We start from the raw sequence: 27,766 nt of genomic DNA, 5'->3' as shown, positions 1-27,766 counted from the left end.
GGGCTATGTACCACCTAGCCTTGGTGTGTGGTAGGCTATCCCATCTAGGTGTGTGTCAGTGCACTCTGTGATGTTCACGAAATTACCTAACAAGAATGCATGGGTCACACACACCCTATGCATGACGGCACTGTAAATTGAGGATCTTCCTATTGATAGGAACATCACAATGAGTGCTATCAAGCCACTTCAGACAAGGAGTCAAAAAACCTCCCAAAGATACTACCTTTTCCCTTCAATTAAATCACTCTGAGAAGTGGCTTAATGGCCCAGGGGCTTTGCTCTGGGTACCTGCTCTGGCCTTGGAGGCTGGCCTTGCTTTTCTAATCTTTGCAACTGCAGCCTGACCGGATGATGATAAAGATGGAGCAAAGACTAGGAGCAATGGAAGGGAAAAGGGGCTACATGAAGCAAATCTCAAACTAGAATGAAAATAGCAATTTTAACAATAGCAATCACAGCAACAAAGTAAAAAGTTGCTTAAGAGACAACGATGAGTGGCAATGTGTGGACCTTGTTTAGATCACAATCTAACTGATGATTGTAAAAAGGCATTTTGGGGACAATGAGAAAAATTTTAATATAGGTACTGTGTAGGTGATATCAAGGAATTATTGTTAATTTTGCTGAAACGTTAATTATAATATTACTTGATACATATTACGTATCAAATATTAATAATATTACAGTTACTTAGGAAAAGATCCCCACTTTTCAAAGATTTATCGTGAAATATTTAGAGATGGTATCTTGGGTTTGCTTTAATATACTCAGCATAAAGAAAAATAAGCAAATGTAGAAAAATCTTAGTCATTATTAAGATTCATGGTGTGTATAGTGGTTCATTTTATTATTGTCTCTACCTTTATGTATGCTTGAAGATGTTCATAACAAAATGGTTTTTAAAAACAAAACGATATTTTTTTTAAACATTTAATGAATAAGTGGGAACAAATGAAAGAAGGTACAATTCCTGTATTAGAAGTTTCTTTTTTACTACCTCTTAATGACTTTATTGGACTACTGCATTATTAATACCAAAGTTTTTTTAAAAAAGAAAGAAAGCAGAATTTTTATAAGTACCATTCAGTAGATCAATTTGAAGAAATAAAGAATTAATGTATTTAAAACAGTGATTTTCTAATAATTTACCAAGGATTTTAGAGGTCATTGCTCATATTGACTGTTTATTAGACAGAAAGTCATTGAAGACTATAAAAAAGAGAAAAAAATGTATAAACACTGATGAAGAACAAAAAGGGGAAAATGAAAGGAAATCAGGCTCAAACCACAAATCCCAAATGGCAGTAACTGTCTTTAAAAACTCATTATCAGTCTTGAGTTGCAGTGCCAGCTTTTTCCCTTTCTGCACGCTGTGGACAAGTTTGTCCACCTCTCTGAGTTCAGCTTTCTCAATTGTAAGATGAGAATAATCAGAGCATCTTCCTCCCATGAACTGTTCCAGGAGTAAATGAAATAATCATAATGTGCTTCCACATTGCCAAGTACACACTTCCTTAAATGCTGCCTGTTCTTGATCTTTACAAGGCTGAAAGGGTCTAAGAATGCAGAAAGTGTGTAGTGAAAGTGCAGGCAGACAAGTTCCTAGCATAAGTCACTAATTAGCCACCAACCACTCACCTGCTTGGGGCACAGGCAGGATTCTGAAGTCAGCCAAAGCTTTCGTCACTGCCTGGAACCCACAGGCTGCCCCAGAATGCTTTACCGAAAGCCCCCTCAGGGGTCTGCTCCCCAGCTCTGTCTCTCACTCCATTTGGGTACCACTCGAAGGGCAGCTAATCTAATCAGCTAATCTATGCTAAATTATTAATGGGATCCAAGAGGTTAATGTGTAACAAGCGTACACTCCATCAGAGGCCTGCTGGAGACAGACACAAGGCCTCTGTGAGTCATTAGAGTCTTGGTGGGAATTTCAGGCACCAGGCAGCCTTCCTCAAATCAAATCAAATTCCAGACAGGCATTTAAAATTCCTGCCAGCAAAAATAGTTCATATATGAATGCAGTCAAACCAATACCGAGGCCAAAAAATATCCCCTAACTAGACCAGCACATAAGGGCTGAAGAAAATGGTATGTTGATGAACTTTATAACCTTGGGCAAGTAAACATTACGGACTTCTCTGTGTCTCGGTTTTCCAATCTGAAAAATGGAGTTTGCGGTAAGAATTGAAATATGTAATCCATGTAAAGTGCCTGGAACAGAGGCTACCACATAATACATGTTCAGCAAATGTCAACTCTTATTAGTATCATCTAGGGAATGGAAATCAGATGGTAGTCAAAGAAGATGCTCCAAAAACTGAAGTCAAAAAGGGGTTTGTAGGCCAGGCATGATGCTCAGTCCTGTAATCCCAGAGAGATCCTGTCTCTGCAATTTTTTTTTTGTTTAATTAGCCAGGTATGGTGGCATATGTCTTTAGTTTTAGCTACTTGAGAGGCTGAGGTGTAAGGATCTCTTGAGTCCTGGAATTGAAGGCTATAGTAAGCTATGATCGCGCCACTGCACTCCAGTCTGGGCAACAGAGTGAGATTCTGTCTCAAAAAACCAAACAAACCAAAAAAGGGGTTTCTAGATAGCAGTTTCCATTTGTGTTTTCAATGCAGTTTGGCCCACAGTATAGCACATTGGAAACAGATTGGGTTAAGGCTCAGACTCTCTTCTTCCTGGCTGTGTGTCTTTTTGGACAAGTTTCTCAACCTCTTTGAGCTAATTTTCTCAACTGTAAAATAGGGGTAATAATACCTACCCTACAATGCTGACGAATGTATTACATATGATAATGTGTGTAAAGTGTGTAGCATAGTGATCCCATATGCACATAAGAGCCTAACAGATGATGGCTTTAATTATCATCTTATGTTTTCCAGCCTTTGTAACTGCAGCCTGGAAATCCCAATCAGGAAGTGATGGTACCTTCTAATGGGATTGATAAACAGAGTCTCCAGTGCCTAATGGAGATTAAATCTTAATAATACCAGGGTCAGTCCAACAGGCACAAGGCAATTTAGCTGGGTTGAATGGGAGATTCAACTTTAACCAGCCACAGATGTCCCAAAGAAGTAGACACAAGGCAGGATTTTTATCTGTCTGATTATTGAGACTGCCTCATTCCAAGAAAATAAAGGACTGATAATCTCCACTTCTAAGGTCCTAAGATCCTAAGAGACCAAAATGTGGCTTGGCTATTGGTCTCCAGTGACAAGTTCAATAGGTCTAGCAAAATAAATCCATGCCACTATCCCCATTTCATTTTATCTGTATTTTCTGATTATGAAACTATTAAAGAAACATGGCAAAGGAGTCACAAAATATAAGAATATAAAATTTCGAAAGTAAAGACTGCCTATGTTCCTAGTAACCATAAATAATCACTGTTAATATTTTCATGCCTTTACTGCAGATATTCTGTTTACACACATGTACCCAAATAGAGTTTATCATTAAAAAAAAAAAAATCCTACCAAACATACTAGTTTATCACCTGCTTGTTCACTGAATATATATTTCTGTGTTTCGTAACATAAATTCAGGCCATCATTTTTAACAGCTGCATAGGAATCCATTATATGCCTGCCCCATAATGTATTGATCTATCTTCCTCCCAAAGGGCACTTAGGCTGTTTCCAGTCTTTTGCTATAATAAACAACACTGTACTGGTTCTCATTCATGAACACCTTTACACAATTGTCCGATTATTTCCTTAGGCACAACATTGATGGGTCACAGAGGAGACAGTTCTTAAATGCCTTAAGAAACAAAAATCACCTGGCGTTGCTGAGATGGGAAGGGGAAGGTGAGGGAGAAGTTCGAGTTAGAGAAAAACACTTGTCTTCCAGGCCCAGGCAAACAAAACAGCCTTCTTCCCTGCCTTTCTCTCACCCACCTACCAGGAAGCACTGATAAGAACCACTAAATCCTCTTGTGCAAAATTCAGGGTCAAATAGAGAGTGTCTGTGAAACAGAACTTGGGATTTCATCCGGAAACAAGCAATGGGAAGGATCCGCAGGAAGTGGCTTATAAAAGCAAGCCACTCTCCAAAGGGCTCCAATAGGTCTTTTGCTTGTCCCCCTGCTGTGTGGGGCTAGCAGGCAGTGAGCACAGTGAATTTTACTGAGGACCCAGTATGTAAAGGACACTGCAGTCACAAGGGCATGCCACAGGGAGAGAAGACACCCCACTTCCCATGGTGAACCCTAAAGAACTCACAAATAGGATGAAAAGACAAAGAAATGCAGAGACTCTCAAATGGCCCAAATGTATACGCATAGACATAACCAGTGATGACAAAACAGAGACAATCAGGAAGGGCAGCCACTGGGCCAAGAGAAACTTGCAAGAAGGAAAATGTTTAAATGTTGCATTGGGTACAGAGGAAACAAGGGGACAGAAAGCACCCTCAGCCTTGCTACTAGCTGGCAGGGTGACCATGGGCAAGTCCCCAAAACCCTTCATGATTACTCAGAAGCACTAGGCTATTAGCTTTGAATTTTAGTATTTTGAGTTGTCCTTTTCTCATTGTGGTGTTTTGTTTTCTACTTTCATGAACCTTAAAAAAAACCTATCATTCTGTGATTGTCTATCACATGCTAAATAAACAGTGTCCTGGGAGCTTTCATTATTTCATACTCATTTAGCCCTAACTTCAATCTTGAAAGGTACATGTTATTCTTACTTTATATTCTAAAGCGTGCTTGAAGTCATACAACTCAGCAGGAATACGGACAGTTCCTGGCTCCTGGTTTTCTCCTCCTGGTACAGGGGAGTTGCTCAATAAAGACTTGATGGCTAACTGAATAAATGCACGCATGAATGAAGAAACGGAGCTGTAGACTCTTCTAAACCCATAAAGTTTTTATTGCAGTAGACTCCTATGCTTCCCTTTTTAACATAAGTTATCTCAGAATCCTTTTTTGAAAATTAGGCATACTCAAGAGTCAGAAATGACCAAGACATAGTCCATCTGCATGTGAAAGTGTCACAGCCATTGTGTCTTGCCCTGCTCCTACTCCCACGATCCGGTAACTAAAAGGTTACACCGAGCTCAGCAGGAGACCTCTCTCCCAAGGCTAGGGAAAGTTCCAATGAGTTGGTGTTGAATATATAGGATATCACTCCTGGGAGGAAGCATCTTAACATGCTGCAACTTCAGTTTCCTTATCTGCACAGAATTAGATTGTTGGCCTAGACCCGACTGCTAAGGACTCCTCCAGTTCCAATATCCTATCATCCTATGAGAAGAGGAGACATGGAGAGCACTGATGTAGAAAGTCATGTCCACAGCAGTGCCAACAGCAAGTGACAGATAATGACTACTGCCTTAAACCCAACTTTAGCAGTGACTCTCAAATTTAGCTAAACATCTGAATTACTCGGAGCACTATTAAAACCACTGATTCTTGCTTCATCACATTTGCCTGGAAGAGGGGTTTGTTTTGTTTTGTTTTGTTTTGTTTTAAAGAATCTGCATTTGTATGAGGCTCTCAGGGTACTTCTAAAGGTTATTTTTGGTTACCGACCACTGCTCTTGATGGGGGGTTGGGAGGGAAGATGAATCACTGAATCTGAATGGATTGCTACTGCTAGGCAGCCCCTTTTCTCTCTGGCAAGAGGGACTACTCCCACCTCAACCTACTTTCACTCCCTGTGCAAAGGCTGCCTGGTTCCAGAGGTGTCCTTGACCTGTTGGTCCATTCCTCTGATACCTGCTGGTGAATCGTGCCATATTCTAAACTGTTCTGAGAAGCTGCATCTGAATTCAAAGAAGGGGTACAGAAGTAGCTGGAAGAGAGAGACCAGAGTGTCACAGCCCAGCAGCAATCTTTGGAAGAGCTGATCAAAACTGCTGGGCTCCTGGTTCATCACATGGGATGAAGGAACGGCACACCATATTGGTCAGGAGCAAGCAAACACTAGGAGGAAAACTAAAAGTACTGGCATTGGTGATTTGGAAGGTGGTAATTAAAGGCCCCAACCTTAATAACGACTGGAACCCAAATAGACTTTTATTTTATTTTTTTAACTAAGGCATCTTCATTGTCTTCGAGCTTGACATTTTTAAGATTCACTCTTCTTTGTGTTTTCAACAGGCTTTGACAATGACATTTCCTCCAGCCCAGGAAATCAAATGTGCATTAACTTGCATAATTAATATTTTAAAATGAACCTTGAAGATTTTTTTGAATCACAGTACTAATTAAGACTTTCTCTTTCTGCCCCCTCTCTCTTTTGCACACAGACTCCTGCACAGAGAAAATGGGTCACGGAATAAGACAGAGAAACATGGGTCATCATTGTGGACTAGCTATGAGATCTTGGGCAAAGTACTTCATCTCTGTAAATCTCAGCTCCTTTTCCAGTTATTATACAACGGAGTTAGGAATGGTAACTACCTCATAGGTTTGTGATAAGGATTAAACAAGGCGGTGCAGGTACAGTGCTTTGCATAATGCATGTACAGAATAAAACAATAATAAATAGTCATTTTAAAAAATGTTGACCTGTAGCCACTTTAGGGGAGAAGAATACCATGAAGTGTCATTGGTCAATAAATTCATCAGTGAAAAAAATATTTCAGTGTCTTCTGAATAATATACTAATAAGATGGAAGGAGGGGAATTGCAAATTTCATTTCTGTATGTTGTGTATACATTTCATGTTATGTTTACATTTATACACATGTCTAAAATGTGTACTTGCTAATACAGATTTGGGAAGTCAAGAAGTTTAGGTCAGTGGTCTTAATAGCACGGTCAAAACTGTGATAAATGTCCTGTCCATTAAACTTGCTGGTGGCTGGCAGTCTTGACTCTATACCTGCTGCTGAAACTATTGTTTTTGATGTATCTAAGTATACTTGCCCCTCTACTCCTCATATCCCTTGGCTCTTTAGAGTCTCACAGAGTGCTTCAGTTATATTCCACCTTGTTATGATGGGATGGGATAAAGCCAAAAGACCTACAATGTTACACCCTTAAATTTGGCTACTTGTAGGTTATAAATGGTCAATGTTATCTTTTATTAAAGGATTCACTTTAGAAATAATAATTCCAGGAGAGAATAGGACACCACACGCTATCCCAGTGAACAATCTGGTACAGGTGTAAGATGAAGTAAGTGATCCTCTGGGGAGCATTTGAGGAAACTCCCTGGTGGTCTTGAATTTAGGCCTTGTTTGGAGATACCAGAAAGACCCTCAGATGCTATTTAATTTGGAGAAGCAATTTTAAAAATAAAGAATAGAAAGAAAGATAAAGTTTTAGAGACAGGAAGTCCAAGAATTTTTTTTAAGTATTTTCACGAACATCCTAAGATGCAGGACCAAATTGAGGAATTATTTCATAGGATAACCTATCATCAGGCAGAAAGTAACCAGGCTTCTGAGGCAGTGAAGCGTTGCTACGAGACTGCAGATGGAGAAACACAGACAGAAGCTTTCCACGGTGCCCAGAAGCCCAGAATGACATATCCCTGACAATGGCCAAACATGTCAGCACAAAACCTCAAAGAATCTGGCCAGGATGGAAGGAGACTAGCAGTGGTCACATAGAATTTGACTGGTTGATTGGTACCTCACAGCGTAATGTACAGGTACCTTCCTACAGTTCCTTAAGTCACAGAACGTGAGCAAACCTGAAGCTTATAGGAAACATTCAACAAACACATATATGTTTTCGTGACTTCCATTTATAAGACATTTCTGTAACCCAACATGGTGAAACAAACAAACAAAAAACACCCAAATGAACAGAAGATGCCAAAAAAATACAAGCATTTGGTGACTGAGGGTGCTACTATCATGACCTGAATATTACTCAAGGTTAAGCCTAAAAATCAGCAACTTCAACAGAAAAGGCGGCTTTGCCCATAGAGGGCATGGAGTCACTGCTTTGAGTTCAAATCTTGACTTTATAACTTCTTAGCTGTGCACCTTAGACAAGGTACTAAACCTCTCCTTAGTCTCCACATCTGTACAGTGGGGTATGTATCCCTACCTCATTTGAGGACTGAATAAACAATAATGCATACGGTTGCACTTTGTAGACTGAAAGAGAGCTACATCTCTGTAGTATAGCAATTTACCCATCTCAAAGAGCTGAGCTCTCCGCTTAAGCAAGAAGCAAATACCTGAGGTGTCACATGCATGCCTTCCTGTTGAGGGCTCTCTCTGGGGGGCGCTGCGCCTATAAATGATGTGGGGTTTGTTTTGTTCCTCTTCATCTTCTTGTTCATCCATGGACTGTAGTGGTTCAATAAAATAATCCCCATCATGAGACCGGAATGTGCCCAGCTGCAAATGAAGAGAGAAGGGAGGTTGATTTAACATAACTCAGTCATTGGGAGGAAAAAAACCAAAAGAACATTTTCAAGTAGAGATGGTGTCATTTTACCCAATCTCTTTTTCAGGAGGGTTGTTTCAACTGAAAATGCTGCAACATATGCGGAGAAGTGGTTTATTTCTACTCTCTGTCGTATCAGTATATTTTCTAAAAATTATTTGTTATTTACTATTCTTATTATTTTAGAGATAAGGTCTCGCTCTCTCACCCAGCCTTGAACTCCTGGTCTCAAGCAAACCCCCCGACTCAGCCTCCTGAGTAGCTGGGATTATAGGTGCATGCCATCATGCCCAGCTAAATTTTTTACTTTTTGTAGAGAAGGGGTCTCCATATGTTGCCCAGGCTGGTCTTGAACTCCTGGCTCAGCCTCCCAAAGTGTCATATCAGTAACTTATTCTTGATTTGACTCCAGTTGATTGTACCTGCTATCCAAATCTGTCTCTAAGAAGTACTTCCTTAGAGCTCAAGTTCCAATCATTCCTACAGGCTGTCGAAAGAGTCTTGGAAACTTAGAAAGCCTGGAAACTTAGGGACAAGTATGCACTCCAGCAGCAAAAGCTGGCCTACTGAAGTCTTCCCATTGATTCAAATTCAAGAAGCATATGTTGGTCACAATGCATTCAAGGTGTTACCACCTGTAACGCTGGCACATGATCCTCTCACCAACCCTTTCCTTTGCAAAATAGGGGAGAGATGTCCTGCAAGGCTTTGAAGCCAGATTGCCCTAGGTTCCAATTTCAGCACCACCACCTACCCATTCACCTTGGGCAAGTTCCTTAACCACTCCGAGCTTAAGCTTCCTTTGTTTGTCAGCTGGGGATAAAGATACTGAATGTAAAGAGTCACTGTGTAGATTAAATGAGATGATAATTAAGTGCTTATCAAAATCAAAGGCTCAGACCTTATGAACGGTTTTTGGTGTTGCCGGTGTTAGCCTCTAACCATTAGGGTAAAATTTGCTCTTACTAATCATTCTAAGCACCTTGCAAGTCATTTTTGCTCCTTTTCACCCCCCATACCCAAGTTTTTACAAATGATAAATGATACCTCAAGATTGAACCACCCAAACTAAAAATTACGAGAACACTGAAAAATTCCCCATGCCAAGTTGCTGAGTGGTGTTTGAGAGGAGAAATCAAGCTCCACTCTTCTCCTCCACTTTCCCATTTCCCATGCTGGAAAAAAAATCTGATGCCTTGCATCCTTCCATTGACACAGGAGAAGTGACTCCCTGAACATCAGCAGCTGCATCCGCATCAGCATCCTCCAGGAGCTTATTAGAAACTCAGATAATTGTGCTCCACCCCAATCTGATCTATTGAATCAAAATCTCCAGGGGTAGGGCCCAAGAATTGAAATGTTAATGAGCTCCCAGGGTATTCTTCCGCATGATAAAGTATGAGCAGCACCAGGCTAAGACATTGGGTCCCCAAAACAGCTAGCTTCAAAATCGCCTGGGAAGGTTTTCTGTTTTTGTTTTTAAATTAGATTTGGGGCATTACCCCCTACTCACAGATTCAGAATTTCTAGGGATGGATCTAGAATGTTTCTGTTTTTTGTTTTAAAAGCTCTCCACATGATTTATGAGCCCCTGGTTTAAGAAAAGGGCAGCTCAGGTGTGGTCAGACTAAGAGACAGAGTAGCTAATTGCCAGAGAAGCAGTGATTTAATAAATTTATTCTCTGCCTGTGTTCAATACACAACTCTGGTGTTCTCTGAGCACAAATCAGAGAGCATATCACAACACATGAAGCCTATCAGACACATGAGTCCTGGGAAAGAGCCAGGGAGCTCAGCTGGTGATGATTTGCCACCTTTGATTGGTGAATGGGGAAACCAAGACACAGAAAGAGGAAGTGATTGGGCCCAAATTCCCCTTCAATTGTACAGAAGCAGCTGGACAGCACCGAGTCTAACCTGATTTTAGTCCTGTGCCTTTTTATAAAAGAACCCTGAGGTTCTCTTCAGGAGAACAGGATCAGTCTCTGGTCTATGGTTAAGCGCATGGATCAGAAAGACCCGGTTGAAATCCCAACCCTGCCACTTACCAGCTGTGAGATCTTGAGCAAGTCTCCAGCTCTCAAAGTCTCAGATTTTTTTTTGTCAGTAAAATGTGTTGTTTTGAGGATTGGGTTCTTGGAGGATTTGGATGAGATAATACATATGGAAACTACTTATAATAGTGCCAGGCAGACATTAATAGTAAGAGCTCAATAAATCATATCAATATGATGCCAAAATTAATTGTGCTGTTGATTCACAAAGGTGGGCCTAAGAGTTATCTTTTCTTGGTTAAGGTGACTATTTATTCAAACATATATACTAAGTATGTACAACACACAAAGCTCCAATATAGGAGAAAAATAAGTTGATGCTGACCCTGTTGCCAAGGGGAAAAGGATAGAACATACATACCAAGAACCTTGATACAAGGGAGAACGTACTAAGCTTCATAAGAGAGACTCTCAGAAGTGTCTATGAAGGGGTAGGGGAAGAGATGACATCAACATGGGAAACTATGAAAAGGTCTTCTGGGAAAGAAGAGATGTAAATTATATACAGCTCCAAAGAAGGGTAGGATTTGAGCATGTGGAGATGAGTGACAAGACCAAGTTCAAAGGCACAAAGGCAATGAAGACTAGGATTGAGGGTGGGGTGCAGAGAAAGCAGTGTAAAACCCATGGCCTGAAATGCAGGATTTGTGGAGGAAAGATTGGGAGCTGAGACTGGACATGTGGATGTGAGTGAGTGCACTGTAAATAGTCTTAAATGCCAAATGGAGTTAGCGATCGAGGAGAAAGACTGGAGAAGAAGCCCAGTGTAATATTTCTTAGACATCAGTCCTAAGGAGAGAGGGGGAGAAAAGTGAAGGGGGATAGATTTAGGGTAAAGATGTTCAGGAGAGGTGGGCGACCCATCTCAGATGAAATTCAGAAAAACCGACAACTAACTAGGGGTGGCAGGATGGCACGGCCCACTCCAAAATCTGGTAGACTCTGGTAGACTCTTCCAGATTTCCCGGAAGACTCCTAGGCGAAGAACTAGCAACATCATGATGCCACTGCTGCAGAAGTGGTAAGGGGAAGTCTTGGGAGGAGATAACTTCCAGAAGGAAGACAAAGGGGCAGGGGTTTGGGAGCTAGATTAATGGCTGAAGATACGAAGAGCCAGAACACATATCTTTAAGATGTATTAGGGCCCTTTTCCCCAAAAGAGGCAGACTGCGAATTAAACGCAATATAAATGAGGTTATCACAGCCCAAGTAGTCGTTTCTGAAGCCCTAGTCCTCAGTTCCCAAAGAAACCACGTGCGCATTACCACCTAAAACTGCCAATGAAAATGAAGGTCCTGCGCAGTAAAATATTTATACAACTGCTGGGGCCACTAGGCTTCAGCGGGTGTGGAGGCGGGGAGAGAGGAGGAGTAAAGACTGTTTACAAACTTGACGTACACACGCAGTCCTATCCCTACGGTCCTGGAATTTGGGGTTACTATCTTGGAATCTGGGGGCACTCCAGACTCTCGGCTCAGACGGCTGACTTCTGCCTACCCGAGCCTTAACCTTTCAAAGACCCGAAGGATTCCAGAGCGCTTGCCCTAGGTCCTGGGGCAGCGATGACTCACTGCAGCACCCCCTCCCACTTCGCCAAGCTGCCGTCTCCGCCCACCCCCAAACAATCTCGACAGCGCATTTCGGGAGCCACGGCTCCTGGCGCTTTGCTGGGGGCTAAAGGGATTTATCCCTTTCCTTGAATCCCAGCAGGCTAGAACTACTCCCTCCCAGGCTTCAGGCTTGCCACGCTCTCCACCCGATCCTTCCATTGAAAGGCAGAGAAGGAAGGATGCGCTTGGGAACTTTAAGACCCACGAACGACAGCGCAATGATGGAGCAGCCCAGTGTCCGGGGGTGAGTATCCAAGGCCCCACTTAGAAAAGGGAGGGAGGGGCTGTGGGTGCTTCGGGAAGAGTAAAGGCATCACCAGGCACAGTGCCTAAGACCCCACTGCGCCTACAGCGCCGTGCGCTGGGAGAGATTGACCCGGGAAAGTTTCTGCGTCACACGCGCGTGGCAGAAACGCACGTCGCTTGGGAAAGTCAAGGACCACCCTTGCTCGGGCCAGAACCGTACCGCAGCGACTCCTTAAATGTCGTGGAGAAGTGGGGGGCAGATGCCTTGTAAGATCCACTGGAGGGCACATGCAGGGGTCGGCAGAGAGTCGGGGAACCAACGTGGATTCCCTGCTAAATGCGTATTTGGCAGCGCAAGGCGGCGGCCTCCCCGCCCTGCCTCAGTCCCTAGGGAAACGTGCGCCGCAGGCTCCCTCTCTCCACTGCCGGGAACCCGTGAGTAGTAGAAACCCCAGAGGAACCGAAATCACGTCCGGACATCCTCTCCAGTCTGTCTCCCACTATCCCGTTTCTCCCCGCCACCCCGCCAGTAGGGTGCAGAGTTGGACTGCGCTGCACCCCCTCTCAGTTCCACCCCAATTCAAAGCGTCCGGAGTAGGCTCCGCCTTCTCCCCCGCCCCCAGAGCCCTCGGCCCACCCTTCCGTTCCTGGGACGGGACCTGCTCCCTGTCAATCCAGTTCAGCCTCAGGGTTCCTGGCGCGTGAATAAAGGCCCTGAGAGAAAGCGGGGACTCTAGATTCCGCACCGCCCTCCACAACACACACTGAAGGAACTCCCAGTGCCTTGGGCAGGGGATCCTCAGCCCCACATCCCCGATGCAAGGCGCACCAATAAGGAGTCTGGTCCGCCCTGCGCTCAGCTGCTCCGCTCCCGGGTGGCCAAGTTTGCTGCCGGGAACCGCAACTCCAGCAACTTTCTCCGAGTTTGGAAACTGACTTCCAGGCCGCCTCGCAGCGTTGGGCAACGCGCCGCTGAACCGAGTCCAAACTCCAGAAAGCTCTGAAACATGCAGAAGCCCCTGGGGGCGGGTGTGTGCGCTCCACGCCAGTGTACGCGCACGCACAGAGCTAGCTACCCAAACCATACGAGTTTCTAGCTGATATTTAACGCCGGAGAGGAGCGGAGCCTCGCCACAGTGAGGGTCTCTAGGCTTAGAGGGCAATTAAGTCTTCCAGAAGCGGGCGAGGAGGCGGAAGGGGAGAGGAGGTGGCGCGCGCCCACTTACCATTCCTGAGCAGAGGCTGATGACGGCCGTGTGCTCGGAGTTGGTATTGACATAGCCTTCGTAGAAACAGTGCTTGAGTTCCGCTTCCTCTTCGGAATAAAACTTGGTCTGGTTCACCCCGGGCGTCCCGAGGAGGGTGACAGTGAACAGTGGAGCGATAAATCCGGCATTGGCGGTGAGATTAAATAGAAACTGCTGGCCGAAGGCGGAGAGGCGGTAATGCGCCTGGGAGGAGGTAGAGGAGGAAGAGGAGGAGGCGAAGGCAGGCCAGGGGTCAGTGGCAGAGTTAATGCTCCGTCGCGTTCTTTTGAAGTGGACGTTCGTGGGAAAGGGTTCTCCGAGAGCGTTCACTCGGATGGGAGACACGATTTCGTATTCGCTCAGGGTCTCTAATAATTTCACTGCGGAGAGAAGCAAAGGTATATGAACCAATAATTCATTTTTCCTTAAGCTTTAATTTAAAACGAAGGTGGGGACTTTGTTCTGACCTTATTTTCCAGCCCATTCGAGTCAATCCCTTCACCCTTAATCAGTGGACAAATATTTGCTGAGCACCTACTATGTGCCAGTAACAGGACCTGTGCTAGGTGCTGAGGATACACTATTCCGGGCCAGACAATTAACAAGTCAAAATAGATATGATTTCAGATATTGATAAATAACCTGAATAAAATAAAACATGACGCTATCTGGTGCCCCCAATTACTAAGTTACTTTAGTTTGCGGCGTGGGAGTGGGGATGGGGATATATCTGGCAACAGCAAGGTAGGGGGGTTGCCTAAATTCGTTTCCATAGTGTCCCTCCTTAGCCATTGGTTGGGGATGACCCAAAGAAGGGAGAGGCTGCAAAGCGGGAGATAATTCTTTCTAGGAAAAGGAGAGAGGCCTCCGCTGCGGGGTGCCCCTGCCCGGGAGAGAGGAGCGGGAGGCGGCGTCGGGGCCGGCGGGGTCCCGGGGGCCGGAGCCTGGTTACCTTGCCTCGGGTGCAGCCTGTCCTTGCGCACGGCCGCCGCGGCGTCTGGGCTCCCCATCTCAGCCAGGTCCCGCACCAGGAGCGTTAGCAGTGTGGCCCAGGATACAAACTGCATGGTGCTTCCCACCCCTCCCTCCGCTGCCCCCACCCCCCTCCCTCCTGCCCTCCTTGGCTGCGGCGGCGACGCGAGGCAGCGGCCGTGGAGAGCGCGCGGAGCCCGGCGCCCGCCGCCAACTTTTGACTTTAGGAGTCGCTGAGGTCTCGCTGCGAGGGTCCCGTCTGCGCTCGGCTGAGCAACGCCGCCGCCTGCCGAGAGCTGAGCCGCTCGGGCCGCAGGAGGAGCCGGAGGAGCAGGAGGAGGAGGAGGACTGGGGCTCGGCTGCTTGGCCGCATAATGCCCAGCGAGCGGGCAGGAGAAGGCGAGGAACTTGCGCTCCGAGGCGCGCCGGGCGCCCTGTGCTGGCCGGGATAGCTGAGCGGCTTCTTGAATGGGGGGCTGGGGGGGCGGAGGCGGGGGGGCCGCGGGTCCACAGCCTCTCAAATGCCCCCGGTGCACGCCTCTAAGAGGAGGAGAGGGGAGGAGAAAGCGAGACGAACGGGGACCGCCTCCTTCCAGACCATGTCCCCTCCTCGGCCGGCCCGTGCGGGACTCGCCGCCGGAGGCCCTGCCGGCTGCGAGAAGCGGAGGCCAGAGGCGTCACCAGCGCCGGGGCAGCTGTTCGTGGTCCCCGCCACCTCGCTGAAGTGGGGTTTTCTGAGATTCCCTGCCCCGGGGAGGGAAAGCAGGGAAAGTTCTCTCCCTTTCCTGGCGCGCGTGCAGCCACTTCCCCTCTCGTCTTTTTCCTCTCCTCTCCTCTCTCTCCTCCCTTCCGAGTCTCTTTTTTCTCCTCCCCCTTGTCTCTCTGCTGCTGTGCCTCTCGGACTCTGTCCCCTCTCCCCATTTTCCCCTGTGATGTCTGTCTTCTCCCCGCCCCACCGTGTCCCTCTGTTTCTCACATTTCTCCTTTTCCTTTCCTTTCTCTTCTGTCCCCATTTCTTGCCACCAGTCCCCTTCTTTTGGTTTCTTACAAGTGAAAGTGGCCCAGCGCAGGAGCGCCTTCCCTTCCTACACTTTTTCACTCGGGTGGAGATTTGGCACCTAAGCTCCGCTCTCGATTTAATCGCCCCAAGTCAAGAGTTTTAGAAATGGGGTTCTTAATCCTGCAGGTCGGAGTGTGTTTCGAATAAGTGGTCTCTTGAAAATTTCGCAAAATATTTAAGCTGTGCTTTCCAACAACCTCTGTCACCATTCATGGAGGGTTCATAGCATTCGCTAGGTCCCCTGCCCAAAAACAGGTTAAGAACAAATTTTGGCAGCGAGAAGGGGCGGGGACTCTGGCGCCCCTCACTATGCGGGGGTTTAGAGATGGGAGGGGAAGGGGGGATGGAGTGTAAAGTAGATCCCTGTGGGAAGCACCAGTCCCTGGAGGGATTTCTCAATCACTTCCGCTTGCTTTCAGCCTGAGAGATGCTTGGAAAGACTAGAAAGACTGAAAGCAGGCGCTTCAAGCTACACCTTCGTGTGTGTGTGTGTGTGTGTGTGTGTGTGTGTGTGTGTGTGTGTGTGTGTGTGAATTGTTCAATCCTGCGTGGTTCAGTGGCGCTTTTTCTTTAACCAGCCCTCAAGAAGATAGAATGTTAATTTCAAGAGGAAAGACATGACAATATCGTTAAAAATATATAAATATATGACTAACAAATATATATTTTCCCAAGTATCCTAGAACGGGGGTTGAGGTTCTGTTGCGTGGTAGGTTGGCACTCAGGACTAGAAATACCAAAGATTGCCAACACCAGGAACCAAATCGCAATATGCTAGCAATGTCAACTACTCTTGAGATACTAACACATATATTTCTTCCGGTGAAGGGTAAAAATGACTTGGCAAGACGAATTTGCTAAATAATTGTTACCCCAAATTGATAATGTTACCATGGTCTTATTACTGGAATTTCATAATGGGTATATAAAATGTAAGGATGGAAAAATTACACCTGTATTGTGCACAATTAGAGATTTTTAGAGAATGGCATTTAAACCTTGAACCTCCAAATTAATTCACTAAAATACGTTTCTTCCAATACACAATCTTTCTTTTTATTATAATAACATTCCCCACAATCACAGTGTCTGGGAGTTGCTGAAAATTTCGTAAGGAACAGAAAAATATCAAGAAATCAATCTATTGGCTGATTCCTGTGGAAAATATTCCAGCACTTCCATTGTAAAATTACTCAAAAATACAGCACTTTCCAGTATTTCCCATTAAATCTTTTTTTCTCTTTCAGTTCAAATCCCTCCTGACAAAGAGAAGTTAACTAATGGTATAGAAATTACGATATGTAGGGACAGAAGCCTCCTTTGTGTACTCTCTCTCCTTTGCTTTCTTTCTAGGACTTTGCTTGAAGAATGAACTTTGTCTACAGTTTTAAAAAGCTGATCCACAAGAGCTGATAGGCCAGAAAAAACACAAAATATCTCTTGGTGACCTCCTGAGGTCACCAAGAGCCTAGGTTTCTGAATTTCCTATCCTTAGTGAGTCTGCTCATCTTTTCTTCAGTGTATTAGCTGGCTTCTGCATTTACATCTGTAAAAAAGTCTTAAAGAATCTTAGGAAAATGTCTTTTAAATCGTGAGACATGAAATGGACAGTTGAGCTAACTAAGCAAGTCAGGCAAAAACCTTAATTACTCTTTGTTTAAATAAGTACCCTTATTCAGTACTTACCATGGAGTAACATATAGCATTTAATTTAATTCTCAAAACAGCTCTTTCAGGAAGTCAGTGTCAGTAATCTCATTTTACCAAGAAGGATACCAAGATCTGAATAAGTGAAATAATTTCACCCCCCTCAATCCAGTAATCGAGAGACAAGATTCAAACTCCGTTTCAGTCGTTCAATCCAAGTTCATAACTATTATCATATGTCATGAATAACTGATTAATCAGAAGCATTGCTAGATTTTTGGAGGGTTGCTTTGCGGGAAAATGGCTAAAATCATTCAGAGAATTGCCTCAAGCTTTTATTCTATGTATAACTTTTCTTTAGCTCTCTCTTATTCTTCTAATGCTAAGTATTTAATGATAATCATGTCAGCGATTTCATTGATATTTCACAGCTTTTCCCTCAGCAGTTAGAAGAGATCTGGCACATAGTAGGTATTCAATAAATACTTATTAAGACTAGGCATGGTGGCTCACGCCTGTAATCCTAGCACTTTGGAAGCCTGAGGTGGCAGGATTGCATGAGGTCAGTTCAGCGGTCCAAACCCAGCCTTGGCAACATAGCAATCCCTTGTCTCTACAAAAAAAGAGAAAAGAAATAATAAAATAAAATAAAATAAAATAAATTGGCCCCTCATAAAAATCTGCTCTGAAAGAAGCAAACCTTTTCAAGGTCACCTGGAGTTAATGGAGGGACAGTTTTTAGCCCGTTTTCTTCTTGGGACTTTACTGGAATTGAATGGTATTGTAGGTTAAGTGGAAGCCTTCATTGGCTGATTCTTTATGAAAATTAGATCTCAGAGGAGTGATGATTGATATTAGTCACTAGGGAGAGATAATCTGGCCAGTGGAAATGACAGTGATGACATCACAATGACTGTGTTTGCCCAATGCCACTGGAAACAGCAGGAAGGAGACTTGAAGCAAAGCCATCAATTTCCACAGAAAGGGGAAACCCACACCCAAATGGTAGGGAGGGCCCAGGAGCCAGAATTCAAGTGAATAGTTTCCTGAGTGGTCAGCAGCGTCAGGTGATTTGGGGAACAGATAAGCCCCTGGTACTTGGTAGCACTGCATTCTGGTGAGTGAATCACCAAACTGGGACCTGGTGCTGGCTGAGCTCTGTGACCTTGGGCCTAAAGAATCTTAGGGAGATGTGTTTTACATCACAAGAAATGAAAAGGACAATTGTGCTAACTAAATAATTTGAGTTCCAATCTTTTGTCTGAATAATAATAATGAGAATCTTTTCTTGAGTACTTACTGTGTTCCAGACCATGTGTACTAGGCCCTCTCTGATCCAGTTTCCTATTTGCAGACTGCAGGGGGTAGAAACTCTGTTGTCTTTGTTTGCCCTGTGAGTGAATGACCTTAGCGTATTTTTTAAAAGTCTTCTAACTACTGACTTCAAGCAACAGGTAGTGTAGAGAAAGTAGTTTGTATCATTATTGATAATAACAGTAGATTCCCTTCATTGAGTTCTTTGTGCTAATTATTCAATCCTCATAGCTATCCTGCCATCTGGGTTTTACCCTCCCCATTTTACTTACGATGAAAATAAGACCCAGCAAAATTAAGTGACTTTGCCCGGCTATGGAGCCAGAATGTGCAGTTGGGATTTACACTGGGGTCCAGTTACCTCCAAAGCTTGTGATCTCCATTAATCAGAGCAGCCTAGTAACATAAAGACTTTCACCTAATTGATCTTCATCATTCAGCATTTGTATTTGGCCTGATGAATACCATCTGTAAGAACATCATTTTTTCTTCTGATGCTAAATCTAAAGTTCTAACTAGCTTTTCTTGACCCTACTCTGAAAGTCGTAGTTCCACTTTGGAGGTGGCTCTGTATAGCTCAGGACCAGCTTATAGCAGTTCTACGAAGGTGATCCCATCTTCAGCCTGTTCACTCACCAGGAGCTCCTTGTTTACTTGTCATTCTAGAAGACCATACTCACATTATTGCTCAGGCTTTAAAACTCCATATGAATCCCACTAATCTTTCCTTTGACTGTATTCTTAGGGCTTCAAATCCTTTTTCTCCTCCCTCTACTATCCTTGAAATGAGAGCTTCACACCTGGGGTTCAACATCATAACTACAAGTGGAATTCAGAAGTGCTAGACTTCTAGCTTTGATCCAAACTACTTCTAAACTGCAGCCAAATTAGCAACACAATGTGTGCAAATACAATTTTATTATTTTCTAAAAGTGCACATTTGATGTAGACAATTGTTAAATATATGGCATCTTTAACTAGGAGGGAATCTGATAACTCTAGGAGTATTTTGAGTCGTGCCAGAGTGCTTTATGCTCCCTGAGTCCAGAATTTTCCCTTTCCTAGTTTGGTTCACACGTGTTGTGTTTTGGCATCCTTTGTTAGTCTTTAAGGTACACAAGGGCAAAGGACAAATCTATTTTCTCCATGGTTACATAGTAGGCACTTCACAAATATGCCTTAAATGAGTGAGCTTACTATTGCCACTAATTTGGTTCTAGTTTTCAGAGCCACGTTTTTTGTTTTTAATTTAGAAAAGCCATTCTTTTACACACACACACAGACACACACACACACACACACACACAACCAGGAATGATTGAAGTAATTTCTGTTTCTTACTGTATTATTATTACTCTTAGGAGGCAAGTCCTGCTTTAATCAGAATCATCATGATTCCTTTTTTCTGCAATGAGACATTTCCAGAGCTAGGCGTTCCCCAGTGGGTACTTCAGGACCATGAGTAACAAGGCACAGGGCCTCCCTTAATTGCTCAGCACAGCAAGTAAGAGTTACACCTATGCTGTGGGCAGTTTTGGTATCCTTTGCATGTGCTAAAGAGAAGGTAATAATGGTTTCCTGCCTCATGGGGATGTTATGAAAATGACTTGATCAATGAAAGTGTTGGCTTAGTGCCTGGCATACAGGAAGTAAGAATGTTCAAATCAGCGGGCTTACGTGAACCCACCCACTAGTCAAGGAAGAGTGGTTCCTGACTCCTGACCCAGAGAGCCAGTAGCAGACTAGCTTTCCTTTCTCAGTTAACCTCCCCACAACCCCACTCCATAACCAATTTATGGACCTTTCTCCCCTAGAAAAGAAAAAAAAACAAAACAGCCATTTGTGTGCAAATGGGTATGTATTTTTTCATACTCATCTTTACTGTTAGCCCTTCATCCCTCTATAAAATGTTTAATGTTTTAAACAGATTTACTCCCTACGGTCTGCTTGGATTAGTAGTTTATATAGATTTAATTTAGCATTTTCTCAAGTACTGGGCTTTTTTTCTGGCAGAATTTTTCAAATAGCCAAAACATATTTTTCCCTCTGAATATTAAAAAAACAACAAAAAAAGATTTTTACACGACAGATAATTTTTACACGTGCAAAAAAGTAATTTTCAAAAGTAAGAACTTCTGCCAGATGGTGCTTAATAAGTCTGTCCTAATGGTATTTATCTTAATGCTTACTTTCAGGAACAGTGGATAATACCATATTCAGTCCCCCTGACAACCCCATGAAACAGCTAATGTCATTAGTCCTACTTTCTGGAGGAAATAAAGGCACAGAGAAGATAAGTAACTTGCCTGAGCTTGCACAGCCAATATGCAGCTGAGTGGGAGTTCAGTGCTAGGCTGTTGGCTTGCAGAGCCTGCCCTCTTAAATTGCTACGTGACACTGACTCTCATATGTATTTATGTTTTATCAAGCTTACCATCGGATAAATTGTCATGCTTAGGGATGTAGTCTTAAAGAGTGGAAATTCAGACATTAGTAGAAATTCAAGTATCAAGACAGTTGGGGACCAGGAGGCCAAAAGGGGGTATGGTTTAGGGAGTCATTCACAGATGTGGGATTCTGGCTATCAGGACAAGTGGAGTTGAGGAGAATGTCTTCCCAGCATCCCAAACCACTCATTCACCTAACAATTAAACTGGCCCTTGGGAGCACTATTCTTCATCATTGGTCTCATTGCCACAACCATTCTCACAAACTCCCATTGCCCTCAGCTCAGCCCAGGTCTTTGTATTGTTCAGGCCGTGCTGTGGGCCCTGCTCTAAAAATAGCATATGGCAAAGAGGGCTGTCCTGTAGTTGCAAAAGTGGTGTAGGATTTAAATTCCCCATGATGAGCTAATTTGGGGGCCCGCTACAAAGATTTTCAGAAAACTTTTCAAAATAATCTCAACTACTGTGACTACCGAACACAATGGCAAGGGGCTGGGAGCAGGAAATAATACCTTCATTATCCAAACTAATGTGCATACGTTTGAAACGTACAAAAATGTAGATGTGTCGCATGTGACAACTCGACCTGGTAATGAGATTTTGGGGCATCAAATCAATGCTAGTTGTAAATAGTGCATTTGCCATGTACTGCCTTTGGATTAATTAGCATCCATAACATAAAATAAGTTGTTTCCTGAAATGTAAACCTAGCAATTAGCGCTTCATCAAGTCCCTATCAGATGTTAGAAAAATAATTGGTTTTGCAGTTGTTTTTTTCCACTCAAAACAGGTCCGACGGTACATATTGGTGGCATTCACAGCAACATAATGGTAATAAACTTCAGCTACTGTTGGACTCTTTGTAAGCGGTGCAGTTACTAAAGTGAGAGTTTGGAAGTATGGTTTTCTTTTAGGCACCCTCACCGTGGTGGTGAGGGTGCCTACATTCTAGTTATAGTCAGTAACACAAATTAACTCATGTAAATATTTTTAATCAGTGTTTCTTACAGCTGATTATTCAGCTCATTAACTCTGATCACAAATCTGGACTTTGGAAAACTTAACATTTTTTCTGTTACCTTTTACAACAAAATGGTGGCTGAGGTAGAGAAATGACTTGTTCTCTGACTGGTGACTTTGGTCCCTGCATCGAGGAGTGGCAGAGGTCTCAAAAAAAAAAAAAAAAAAAAAGAAACCTGACAAAATTCAAGACCCTCTCCTTCACACTGACCAGGTGAAAAGGGAAAGGAACCATCTAGAGACAGTAAATAAATGAAATATTAGGCACTTGTTAAACAAAAAAAAAAAAAAAAAAAAGTGAGAGGAGGGAAGAACCATATGTTTAGCATATAAATATGTCCAAAATGTATTATTCAGCAAGCAAATCTCATAGTATTGTTAGTCTAATTGGGTCCTACTGTAGTAAAAATGAAATAAAATAGCAACAACAAAATCTCAGCCTGTGCTTAAAATATGATATGCAGAGAAAAAAATGTCTAGAAAGGTGGATATACATTCACCTGTCACCAATGGAGTATTCTTACTCTGGAGTAAGAATTTTGGAGATATTTTACACTTTCTACATTTCAGTGGTGCCAATTTTTATATTGTTTGATTATTTTTACAACAAGAATATAGTATATTTTTAATGAGAAAAACTATGTTTTTCTTTGTAAATATACAGATGATATATAAAAAAATATATATGATAGTATCACCACTCTTAGGGAAAACTTTTCTCATAAGTTATATATAGGCCTAGCTTTTTCTGTACTATTCAACATATGTTTCATTATTTGAAAATAACCTTATATATTTTGCCTATATGAGAACAAATACAAGGAAGAGATTTATGATGGTTGAGTCAGGCTTTTAAGGGAAACTTGTGACTTAGAAATACAAGTATTGGATATACAGTAACCCTGGATCTAAGACATGAATGGAGAATAATAGCTGAATAACAGGAAAAAATATATAAGCTTTCCCAGCCCTTGACTAGTAAACAAGAAAGACATTTGTTTATTCATTCAATAGATTATTCAAACACCTACCGCCTGCTATACACTTTGCAGCTAGCAGAGGCGTTCACAGCTAGTGGAGAAGAGAAGCAGAAAATAAGCTAATACATGAACAAGTATATAATTAAATATTGTGCTAAGTATTGTAAAAGAGATGAAAAGAGAGATAGTGTAGATCAGGTGAATAGAGAAAACCTCTTTGAGAAGTGATAAGCAAATTGCAACCTAGAGAATAAGAAGGAGAATAAGAAGGAGCCAGGCCCTAAAAGAATAGCAGGGAAAATATTCCTGGCGGAGAGAACAGCAGGGCCAGGTCTGAGCTAGGAAAGAAGGTGGAGTTTTTCAGAACCCAAGAAGCCCTTGCTCCTAGGGTTCTATGAATGAGGAGGAGATGATTTAGAATGGGGTTGGGATATACTTCAAAATAACTGAACAAGTGGAATTGGAATGTTCCCAACACAAAGAAATGATAAATGTTTGAGGTGATAACTATTCCAATTACCATGATTTAATCATTACAGTGTATGCTTGTCTCAAAACATCACATGTACCCCATAAATATGTACAACTGTTATATATCCATGAAAATTAAAAAAAGTTTTTAAATTTACAAAATAAAGAAACAGACAAAAGAATGGAATTGAGAGAGAGCCAGGAGCCAGCTGATATAGGGCCTTTAAGGTGAGGAATCCGATTTTATTGAGAGTAGAAGCAGTGCCATGGAAATATTTTAGGCACGGGCATGGCAAGATGCCCTTTTTGTTATTTTTAAAAGATCACTCTGGCTGCTGTGTGGAGAACAGTCGAGGAGGCTATTCTGCTATCCAGATGAGAAATTGAAGTGGCTTGAACTTAAAGCGGTGTTCGTTAGTAGGGGTGGCAAGAATTGGATACATGTAAAGTATATTTTAAAGGCAGGATTAACAGGACATGAAGAAGGATGTTATGATGCGGATGAGAGTAAGGGGGTATCAAGAATGAGTTCCAAAATTATATGCAGATATTGCTCTCTCCTATATACAAATAACACCCAGCTAAAGAATATAAGATAATAAAATTTCCATAAACAACAGCAACAAAATCACTGGGAATAGAAATGACAAGAAACCTGCATGGCCTATATGAATTATGATTTACAGCACTAACGAAGACCTCAGAGAAGATGTGAGTAAACTGAAAGACACCATATTCTTAGGATGACTGGATATCACAAAGATGCCTGTTCTTTCTAAGATAGTTTATAAAATGACTAGAAAGAAAAAATACCAATAATTTATTTCTGTTATTTCGTTTTGTTTGAATGAGACTAATTAATCCAAAATTTTATTTGGGAAGATAAACAAAAACATCTCAAAAAACTTTGAAAATGAAGAACAATATGGAAAATCTAGCATTAATGCCAGATATTAATAGAGAATTTAGAGCTACAATAAATTAAATAAATAGGGTGATACTGGATTGTAAATGGACAGAAAACCCAATGGGAGAAAGTAGAAAATCCAGAAAGAGATGTAACTTTGAGAATTTAGTTTCTGATAGAGATGGCTTCTCAAACTGATTGGGAAAGTCTAGGCTACCCAATATACACTGCCAGAAATGACTTGGTAGCCATCTGGTAAAACACACACTCACACAAATAATCATAAAGTTGAATCTATACTTCATGCTTTAAGTACACACTTGATCCATATCAAATGGATCAATAAATAAATGTAAAAAATTAAACCAAAACTGATCTAGAAGGAAATAGGAAGGAATAATTACTTTATATCTGTGGCATAAGGAAGGCCTTCTAATATGACTCAAAATCCACATGCCATAAAAGAAAAAAAAATGAAATATTTACTGCATTATAAAACAAACAAATTCTGCATGATAAGAAACATTATGTCTTGGCCCGTTTTGTGTTGTGATAATAGAATACCACAGACTGGGTAATGTGTAGTGAACGGGAAGTTATTGGCTTATAGTTCTGGAGGCTGGTAAGTCCAATATTAAGGGGCTGGCATCTTGAGAGGGCCTTCTTGCTGTGTCATCACATGGCAGAAGGGCAAGAGAGGGAAAGAGAGAGAGAGAAAGAGAAGGGAGATTAAACTGCTCCCTTTTATAATGAACCCACTCCCTTGATAACAGCATTAATTGATTCTCTCTGTCCTCATGACCTAATCCCCTCTCATTAGGCCCCACCTCCCGGTGCTTTTGAATTACCAATTAAGTTTCCAACATATGCTTTTTGATGGATGCATTCAAACCATAGCACATCATAATCAAAATTGAAAGTTAAATGACAAGCTGAGGAAAAATATTTTGAGCTCATAGCACAAAGAGAGATTTTTCCTTCGATATACAATAAGAACCTACAAGAGATACCAATTGATAGCTCACAAGAAAGGAAATACAAACAGTACAGATTTGTGAAAAGGTGCTCATAAAACTATACCAATGCGAGCTTTTCAGTAATCAGATAGGCAAACTATAAAGTTTGATAAACACAGTCAATTAATTACTGAGGCTTTGGGGGAGCTCTTAGGCATTGTTGACTGAGTAAGTTGATATAACTTCTAAGGAGGCAATTTGACATTTATCAAAACTGCAAAATCATATACCCTTTGACCCAGCAGCCTACATTTTATTTATCAGATATATTTGCACGTGTGGAAAATGGCATGCACAAGCTTCCTCACTGCAGAATCATTTCTAATGTCAAAAACAATGAAAACCTAAACTATAGCAGACTGATTTAACAAATCAAGATATTTGCAGACAATGAAATATAATGCATCTGCAAGAAGAATGTATATATATATATGTAAAAACTGGAGAAAAATAGTATTACCTAATTTTATTTGTGTGTATATTCTAAAGAAACTCTGAAAGAATGCGTAAGAAACTAAGGATAGTGGTTACTGTGTGCGGATGATGGGGAATTGGGAAGATGGGGTATGCATTAATTTGCTAAGGTTGTACATTATGGATTAGTCAGGGTTCTCCAAAGAAACAGAGCCAACAGAATGTATGTGTGTACACACACACACACACACACATACATATACACACTTATATGTGTATGTATGTGTATGTGTGTATATATGATTTATTATAAGCAATTGACTCACATGATTATGAAGGATGGAAAGTCCCTAAACCTGCTGGGTGAATTGGCAAGCTAGAGACTCAGGAGAGCTGATTGTATAGCACCATTTTGGATCCAAAGGCCTGAGATCCAGGAGAGCTAAAGATGTAGTTCCCATCTGAAGGCTGGCAGGCTGGAGACCCAGGAAGAAATGATGTTTCAGTTGAGTCCCAAGGTATAAAAAAGCCAATGTTTCAGTTTGAAAGCTGTCAGGTGGGAATAATTCTCTTACTTGCAGAAGGCTTAGCATTTTTGTTCTATTCAGGCCTCATTAGGTGAGGCTCATCCACATTAAGGAGTGCAATCTGATTTATTCAATCTACTTATTTAAATGTTAATTTCATCCAAAAATATTCTTACAGAAACACCCATGACAATGTTTGAGCAAATATCTGGGCACCCTGTGGCCCATTCAAGTTGACACATTAAAATTAACCATCACAGGCTACCATAACAAAATAAATATCACTGACTAAGTGGCTTAAGCAACAGGAATTTATTTTCTCACAGTTCTGGAGGCCAAGTCTACTATCAAAGTACTGGCAGAGTTGATTTCTTCTGAGGCCTCTCTCTTTGGCTTGCAGACAGCCACCTTTTTGTGTGCCCTCATATGGCCTTTCCTCTCTAGCTCTTCATCTTCTTATAAGGACACTAATATTGGATTCTGGCCCCACTCTTATGATCTAATTTAATCTCATTACCTCCTTAAAGGCCCTATCTCCACGTGCAGTCTTGTTGGGAGTTAGGGGGTTAGAATTTATTCCAATATATGAATTCTGTGGGAAACACAATTCAGTCCATAGCAAGGGATAAGGGTAGGAGGGAGACTGCCATTGTTCACCTTTTTGTATCTTCTTGGTTTTAAACTTCCTAAATGCATTATCTATTTTTAAATATCTTCAAAATGAACTCCAAGTTTCTGCTTCCAGCATCTTGGAGGATGGTGCCATTCACTGGGTTGGAGAAAACTGAGGAAAAAAAAGTTTGATAAGGTGGGAATAGGGTGGAGATACTGGAGAGACACTGCAGTAGAATGTCAGTGAGGCAGTTGGTGTCCGGGAGAGGAGTCTAGGTTGGAGGTGAGAAAAAAAGGAATTTTCTGCATGGTTACAAAGTCAGGGGGAATGCATCAGGTCACCCTAGGCAGTGGTTCTCAAACTTCATTTGGCATGCATCAGAATTTCTGACGGGCTTGTTATAACATAGGTTGTACAGCCCTATCCTCCAGATAGCTGATTCAGTTGGTCTGGAGTAGGGTCCAAGAGTCTGCGATTCTAACAATTCCAAGGGGATATGGATAATGCTGATTAGGGGTCCCACTAGGAGAACCATCAGCCTAGGGCAATGATTGTCCATTCTAGCCGCACATTAATATAACACGGAGAGTCTTGAGGAAAAAAAAAGTGATTATGTGGGATCCATTCCACTGCAGACCAGCTAAGAAAGAACCTCTGGAGACCGGGCCTGGGCACTAGTAATATTCAGAAGCTCTCTCATTAATTCTGATATGCAGCTTGAGCTAAGAGCTTCAGACCTAGGGAAAGCTGCCACAGAAATGAGAGAAGGCCAAGAACAAAGTCTTTAGGATGTCTGCCTTCTAAATGACTAGTAGGCAAAAAAGGAACCAACCAAGAGATTGAGAAGTGGAGAGACATTGT

At 42.3% G+C, this 27,766-nt stretch overlaps 1 protein-coding gene and 1 long non-coding RNA gene across 2 annotated transcripts in view; one reads left to right on the top strand and one right to left on the bottom strand.

Moving 5' to 3' along the window:
• ADAMTS9 (ADAM metallopeptidase with thrombospondin type 1 motif 9) overlaps positions 1–14,921 on the bottom strand; it is a 174,705-nt gene extending 159,784 nt beyond the window's left edge. The window contains exons 1-3 of the mRNA XM_003273663.4: positions 14,470–14,921; positions 13,497–13,897; positions 8,149–8,311 (exon numbers count right to left, since the gene is read on the bottom strand). Of these exons, the coding sequence (XP_003273711.1) occupies positions 8,149–8,311; positions 13,497–13,897; positions 14,470–14,584 (679 nt within the window). The 5' untranslated portion in view covers positions 14,585–14,921. The remainder of the gene's footprint in view (positions 1–8,148; positions 8,312–13,496; positions 13,898–14,469) is intronic.
• LOC105738832 overlaps positions 11,932–27,766 on the top strand; it is a 303,739-nt gene continuing 287,904 nt past the window's right edge. The window contains exon 1 of the long non-coding RNA XR_004027510.1: positions 11,932–12,268. This is a non-coding gene — a long non-coding RNA (uncharacterized LOC105738832). The remainder of the gene's footprint in view (positions 12,269–27,766) is intronic.

This window comes from Nomascus leucogenys, chromosome 21 (genome assembly GCF_006542625.1).
Source record: "Nomascus leucogenys isolate Asia chromosome 21, Asia_NLE_v1, whole genome shotgun sequence".
Classification (NCBI taxonomy): Eukaryota; Metazoa; Chordata; class Mammalia; order Primates; family Hylobatidae; genus Nomascus; species Nomascus leucogenys.
This window is presented reverse-complemented; position numbering and strand designations above follow the sequence as displayed.